General features: G+C 39.6%; 1 protein-coding gene across 1 annotated transcript in view; it reads right to left on the minus strand.

Moving 5' to 3' along the window:
- Positions 1-5,403: 5,403 nt before the first annotated feature.
- Positions 5,404-7,977, minus strand: part of TRAFD1 (TRAF-type zinc finger domain containing 1) — a 1,071,672-nt gene continuing 1,069,098 nt past the window's right edge. Inside the window, exons 11-12 of the mRNA XM_044069751.1 lie at positions 6,409-6,478; positions 5,404-6,278 (exon numbers count right to left, since the gene is read on the minus strand). Coding sequence (XP_043925686.1) covers positions 6,228-6,278; positions 6,409-6,478 — 121 coding nt within the window. The 3' untranslated portion in view covers positions 5,404-6,227. The remainder of the gene's footprint in view (positions 6,279-6,408; positions 6,479-7,977) is intronic.

Consider the following 7,977-nt stretch of genomic DNA (forward strand, 5'->3'; position numbering starts at 1 on the left):
TGTTTGTTAGGCAGAGGTCACCTCTGAGTAGGTGATGAGCGATGGAGTAGAGCTGGAGATTTTTAAGATGGTCTGCATATGGCATCTGTTTGAGGCTGGTAATCCTCTTAGTGAGGTATTTCTGTGGCTTTCTAATTGTTGATGTCTTTCGAGCTGCATGCCAAACGGGGTGTTGTCCTCTATAATGGGTCTGATGAGGGATGAGTAGAGAGGAACAATGACCTCTTTTTTTCTGGAGGTGAACTCCTTTGTGATGAGGTGTGCCACATAGAAAGATTTTTTGACTACTGTGACGATATGATTATCAAAGGAGAGACTATTGTTCACCTGTGTCCCAAGGTCTCATCACACTTTCGGTGTTTAGAAGGCTAACGTCTATGTGAGTAGTTCATGGGGTACAGTGTTTTTCCCAAAGGGGGTGACAATGCACTTTTTGGATTGAGCTTGAGGCCATGACTTTGACACCAAGCATCAGTCTCCTTTGTAGAATGTCCATATCATTAGGCAATTCTATTATGGCACCTAGTTTGCAGTTATCTGCAAACTTTGTTAGCCAAAGACCTGCTGTATTAGCCTGGACTTCTGAGAAGTAGATGCCAAACAGGAGAGGACCCAGGACTGTGCCTTGTGGTACTCCACTTGTCACTGGTCTGAAGTTGGATTTGGAGTCAGTTACTTTCACTGTGTGGGTTCTGTCAGTGAGCCAGTTGGCCACCCATCTTGTGACATAGGGATTTATGCCCAGTCTGGTGAGTTTATCTATAATTCCAGAGTGGGGGATGGTGTCGAAAGCCTTGGTGAGGTCAAGATAGGCTGTGTGCACCACCTTACCCTCATCTACGGCTCTGGTGACTGCTTCAAAAAGTCAATCAGGTTTAGGAGACATGACCTACCTTTTACAAACCCAAACTGAGTGGGGTCCAGAGTTTGGAGGTTACTTATGTCCTTGTTTATAAGCTCAAAGATGATACATTCCATGGCCTTGCAGACCAGGCTAGTCAGGCTAATGGGGCGGTAGTACCTGGGGTCCGTGGTGGCGCCCCATTTGTGGAGTGAGATAACCATCGTTGTGCGCCATTCAGTAGGCACAAAGCCTGAAATGAGGCTATGATTGAACATGGTACTTCGGTGGGGTGCCAGATTGCAAAACGCAGCCTGGGATATCCTTTCTTCCACAAAGTAAAAACAGACTTCTCATATGCTGATGCTGGGAATCTTGTTCTAGGTGTGTTCTCAAACATATCGTCAAAGGCTTTGAAAATGGAAGAAAGAGCAGTAGGCTTAGGTTCATGGATACCCAGCTGCTCTAAGCATCTCTTGTAGGAATCTGTTATTTCCTTAGAAATCCCACTTAAAATGCAGAATGAAGCATCATCTTGTTCAGACCCTGATAACATGGATTCTTCCCCATCTGTGTCACACCTGAGGTGAGAATAAATCTGGGACAAATAAGCCAACTCCTGTTCTTCAGCAATGTCTGAGACACGTAAAGGATCAGATGAAGGAACACTTGTTCCTTTTGGCTGGGGTAGAAATACCCCAGGTGCTAGGCTTGACAACAATCTGTATCTGAGCATTCTGAGCATTATCCCTTTGCTAAGTGGCCATGTATTCCTCTTTATATTTCCTATAAAAACAGATTTAAGAGAACTGATGTCCCAGGACCAGATGCCTTTTCCAATGAAGAAAACCCCTCCACACCCAGGGGATAATCACTGCCCGTCCTGAAGGACATGTCTTCCCCATTAAAGTAATAGGGATAAGCACTAACATTCTCCATACCTGTGCCATGTGATGGCTAACGGCAGGCACATGGTAAGCAGCATTTAAATGTGATGAAGCATTCAACTTTGATACGTTCTGATATGAGATCACAGGCATTACCACACTGCTTCCAAAGAGGCCTTGACAGATGTCTGTGCCATGACATACAATGGAGCTGGGGGATTACCCAACAATACCTGCATGAATCTGGAGCCTCCTGGCATTTGTGAGACTTAGGGTATATAAAATGTTCTTGTGTAGGTTTCATGCATCTTTTGAATTTAGTTTCCCTGCCTTACACCTGTCTTACACTGGTGCATTGCCTTAAGCTTTTTTGACTGAATGGGGATGACAACCCTTCTACAGAAATTGAAGGGATGGGGGTCTTCTTTTTAAAATACAAGAACCTTTTAAATACAAAACTTACAAGCAGCAAATATACAAAACCACAATGGAAAGACAAGAAAAAACATTCCCATACAAGTACCTTGGAAACTGCCTGGATAAGTCCGAATGACTACTGCATGCAGTGACTCTGGCAAAAAAGTGGAAGAGAAGCAGGCTGAAAGCCCTTTTCAACCCAGCATCAGTCGGACATGTAGTTTGGGGAGGAGTCCAACTATTGCAGAAGTATAATGATCTGGACATTAAGCCACATGGATGGATGCCTACTTGTGACTAAATCCCATTTATTAGGAATAGTATTACAACAGTGTTTCCTACAATGAAAATTCGCTATTAACAGCTGTCCCTTTTGAGAAGAGACTCCTGACCTGCATTAAGCTCTCTTCCAGGATGGTTTGGAACCACAGTAGACCTCTTTCTAGGGGTGTATATAAACACTCAAATATGACTGTTACTGCATCTAGAACCAACTGATTTACAGTGGTGTCTGCCCAAGTATGGGCAAAATACTACCACTACACCACAGTCAGGAATGTGAATACCAGACTACTGGAGAGATCCCTCTTGGCGACTTAGTTGGCATAGCTAAGAATGCGACATTACTTAACTCTTGCAGGAAGTCTCTGTTGTGTGCATGGGGATTTCCCTTCCTAAAGAATTGAAGTAACCTACATGAAAAAAAAAAAAAAAAAAAAAAAAAAAAGACTTCAGAGGTGCCAAAGACTTCACCAGTAATCAGTGCTAGCCTCCTCTTTTGAAAGTCTTCACCCACAGCTAGGAAGCCTAACCAAAAAGTATACCCAAGAATGTAGTATTTAAGTTCATCCTTTCAGGAAAAAAGCCTAAGTTATGCCATCCAGCTCTGATTAACTTCCGACCCTTTGGCCTGACTTGTAATGTCAGAGAAGTCAAAATTACAGCAGACTACATGGAAACTCTCTGAATATGCCATAGTAAAAGCATTTTTCAGAACACAGAATCCTAGGAACCGCAAGGCAAGCAAGAACAGAGACCATTTATACTCCTTGCCACTACCCAGTGTCAAGATGCACCTCCCCTGCTTCCAAAAGGACAGAACAGGTCAGGCCAAGAATTAATTTATGGCTGCCAATCCATTTGTCAATGTTTGTCCTGAAAGATGCAAGGGTAGCAACTCTGTTTCAGATAAAAAGGTAATTTGTTCCAGAGATAAGGTAAATGCTGGGCAATATTCATGTCCCACAAGCTTATCTTATGTATATGTTGGTGAAGATATAGGTTCTTAGTTTGAATGTTTGCTGAAGTGTTTGACTTGTGGAGGTGCAAGAAATCAAGGATGGTCATGTCCTTAATGAAGACACAGATCACCAGCTAAAAGTCTACAAGAGAAAAAGCATGGGGGTAGGACTTCAGAAGCCTGTTTGGTAGCCAAGGGTCTTTAGACAAGTAATCTTTTCAGTTAAAAACCTCTGGGGCTTTTGTAGCAGCAAGAAGTACCTGGACAGTTAAACGACAAAAGGTGCTTCAGTAACTGTGGTAATTAGAGCAGAGTACAGAAGGATGACACCTTCTTTCGACCTGGAAGAGATGTCTTTGGATATCAGCTGGGCTATACAAAAGGATTTCCTGGCTACTTATTCACTGTGGTAGTCGTCCTTAAACCTCAGGCCCAAGGAAGTCTGTCAGCTTTTGCACAGTCTATTCCACTAGGGAAGGTTATATGCTGGACAAATAAAACAAATAACCAAACATGGCCTAAAGGGGGCAGAGGAAGAATTCCTTGATAACCCTGTCCAAGGCCTTAGAATTTTAATCAAGTAGTAAGAGTTCATACAGCAGTCTGCTTTGGGTTGCTTAGTTGGATGTCACTCCACTGTGTCACGGGCTTGATAGAAGACTTCAGGAGCAGAGAGAGTACAATTCAGATACTTCCAGGCTGAATGAAAGGAAAAGGCATCTTTCAGGACAAGCTTTGTGAGTAGAATCACTGGGATCCTCCAGGCCTTTTTTTCCCTCAACTCTATTTGAAGTTTCCCCTCTATCTAAAAAAGCGTATTCAAATTTCAACATCAAATATAAAATGCGCATAATCAATGAATCAAATATTCATATAACTCATACAATTCAAATTGTACAAACAATGGTTCCCAGTTAGCATAAATATAAGCACAACATATTTTCATTGGTTTATACCTCTTATTAAGCAGCTTCTGTATACATACCTGAATATGGGCTAACCATTCCTATATCCTAATCTGCTGGTTCTTTTTCCATAAGATATTTTTTTTTTAAGTGCGCTCCCCACAAACAAACTCTGGCTTATTATCTTCCTTACCTAAATGATTAATATGGCATTTCTGCAAGCCAGGGAGGGGACCCGTAAGCCAGGCCACAATGAATTTCATGCTAAAACAGTGGTAATTTGTCAGGCATCCTCATTATATCTGTCCACCTGATGGGCAAGACTCTCTGGGCCCCAAACATTATTAAAATAGTAAGGTGAAAGGAAACTCCAAACCCTAGCCCCTGGAGGGAGTCAGCCTAGACCAGTGGGGCAAGGAGGCAATTCACACACATTACTGAGCTCTACTCTTCAGGGAGTAGAGCTCAGGTGCCCAAGGAGTGCACATAACTGGTGGCATTCATTTATGAAAGGCTTTCACAAAGCCTAGTACTGCAGTCATGCCAAGTTTCCCAATAGCAATCTCCAACACCAGTAAGCAGGGGTCTCTCAGATGTCAAATAAATGATGCAGTCTAATGTCTGAGAGAGACAATATCAGGGCTGAAATACTGTACAAATTCTTCCGGGAGTCTCCACTACTCTTGCTGGTGAGAAACTCATGATCCAAGAACAGACCCTCAGGGATAATACTCAGGTCTTGTGAACAAGCACTGAGAGTACCAGGGGACAGATCACTCCAAGTAACCAAGCCATATGTGAATACATGACAGATGCCGGAGCATGAGTGAGGAGGGCATGGACACCTTGGAACGTATATCCTCAAAGTAACTGGCAGTGATGAACCTGTTGTGCTTTTCTTATCAGCAAACCAACTTGTGCTGGCTTTTGCCAAGGACTCAAAGTGTCTTCTGACAATTTGGAATCATGCTAACACTGAGACTCTGCCCAGTATGTATTTGGTGTGTATCTTACAAATAGTAGCATTCATTCAGGTAATAGTTCCATGCCTTAAACTTGTTGCCTGTTAGGACAGGTTCTTGCTCACCCACAACTCATTCTGAACAAAACAAATACGTTAAATTATTTATTATATTCTTAGCCTAAACTGCATTACTTCAAAGACATACATTTCATAAATATAAGATCAAAAAAGTTGTTCCAGCAAAACCATGTGAATAGATCATTTCAATATAGAAAAAAAGGCTAACAGGTAGGGTTATTTCTGTAGCAATAATGGTCATGCAATATTTAAACACCATCTGCAATAAAGTGGTTTAAAGCAAAATGGCCATTTCTCTTCAAAAGCTTAAAGAAAGGCCTTTCAATAACATGAATCAGTCCTGAGACACTGTCATAAACATCGACCAAATACTACACAGGTACTATGTAATGGAACAGTGTAATTCCATGAAGCATCCAAATGCAATGAAAAGTACCTTTTCACATCATGTCTCAAAGTTTTATAACATGATGCCAGTCAAACGCAACTAAAGGCATCTTTCAAGTCAGAATTACCATCCACTACAGAGAAGCCCAGGCGCTAGTTAAAAAGATTGCCACTGGTTTCCTTTTTTAGATTTTGATTTCTGACAGTGTACCTACGTTTTTCTTTTTAATTCTACAATTTTTAAAAGGTGACAATATCAAACCAGCACAAATGAACATAAATGATGTCAGAGATTATAAAAATATGTTCCTATGCAAAAGCTTTAACATTCCTTACTGAAAAATTGAATATGCTACAAACTTCTACAAAATGTGAAAAGTCACAGATTAAAATCTTCTAAAGAGGCAACCAAGTAGGACTCTTCTCTTTGATATGTATACAGTGAGAGTAGCTTTGTGTTTTGCATAGTAAAGACTCGATGCAGAAAAGCATCCAGGTGTTGAACAGATTATTCATCGGTGTTATCAGAGTCGTCAACATGTGGCTTCTTACTGTTCACCTATGTAAAATAAATTCAGAATGTTATGCACATTGTTTGATGAGGTATTTTATATTTTTAATTCAAATAATCACCTGGCCATTATGCACAGCCAAAATTAAAACAAGAACTCATCTGTATATTATAATACCTTTGTGGGATGCATTCTCAAGTTAGAGGCAGCTGTAGTCCTGGGATTCCTGCTTACTTCTGTCTTTAAACTGTAAGTGAAAAGCATATTATTTTGATTATGGCAACAGTCCATTTAACTTTAATTCACAATATTTTGTTGTAGTAATAAAAATGTGATGGTTTAGTGGCATTCTTCCCATCTATACATGGGATTCTCCAGGTACACTGGTTTCCTCCCAAATTTCAAAACCACACTGGTTGACTGGTTACACTAAAATGCCCTTGATTAACTGTTCATAGCTGTAAAGGATCCAATGTGCTAGGTTAGTAACCAGGCTAACAAACAAATACAACTTTTACATCCTGTCAGAATTTATACTACCTATCTTAGAAATTTAAAATTTAGGGTAAAAACACTACACAGTAGCAAACATACAAATCAATGAAATGTATGTTTATAACAAAGTTTATATTCCTACAAATTTCTCAACACAGTTATACACTATGACAAATGTGAAAAAAATTCAGTTTGCTTAGAAAGTCACTGCGTATAGCAACTGTAAGACCTCGTTCTAAACCAGTAATTATAAAGATGTCTGTATCTAAACAGCTATCATATTTATAATATGTTTGGAAAAAATGTAAGTTTGACATTAAAATAATAAAAAACAGGAGCTTAAGATGGCTGCACACTGGTAAACAGCTCAATTTTACCTCACCCAGTGTGAAACAAAATTGAGAAACAAGGGCTGCCATCTTTACTGAAATTTGGTTACTAGCTACTAAATACACTGGCCTGAATACCAGCAAAGAAGAAATCAACTAGAGAAGATGAAACGAAAAGACTGAATAGGAAAATGTCTGTTTAGCACCAAGAAGTTCAAGCTGCAGCTTTGGTACAAGTGATGGCCTCCAATAAATTAGAGGAAAAAGTAAATTAAATGTACTCAGAGCTCTTTTACGGTTAAAAGTTAATGTTTTCTAAAATCATACAAGCTGTTTTTCACATCCGGGAGGGGAAAAAAGACAAGACAAGAATAGACAGCAACTATTGTTCTATTCTATACTCTAAATATATTCATTCTATGTTGGTAAAAACGAATTGCTGAACATTTATCTGATAAACTTAAGAATAATAACAAAAAAGCTCTGGAACCACGAGAAGCCACATGTCACTGTTGTAATCAATGTTTATTCTTCTGTGCTCCTCGTGGTTCCAGGGGTTTTTTTTATTATTATTTTTGCCTTACTGCTTCTGGACTTGTGCCATGGATACTTTTGTTGTATTGATATACTTAGGAATGCAGAAAGTAATGCCCTAGAAGAAAAACATGTAATGAGTATGCAAGATTCACAAAGTTTTAAATTTAGAGCTATTAAAAAGGTAAATAAAAATCCTGGGGGGGGGGGCATTACACTGAACATGGAGAACAGAGTATAGGTGGAATAATTATTTTCATGTAGTCACATATCCAGGACTTAATGAAACTGAGAACTAACCTGTTTTAAAGCAGAGACCTGTTACTATATAATGACACTTTGTATGATTAAACCAATTAGGTTAATTTTAATGACACTTTAAATGTTT

Source organism: Protopterus annectens, chromosome 4.part0 (assembly GCF_019279795.1).
Source record: "Protopterus annectens isolate FY-2018-M chromosome 4.part0, PAN1.0, whole genome shotgun sequence".
NCBI classification, from domain to species: Eukaryota; Metazoa; Chordata; order Ceratodontiformes; family Protopteridae; genus Protopterus; species Protopterus annectens.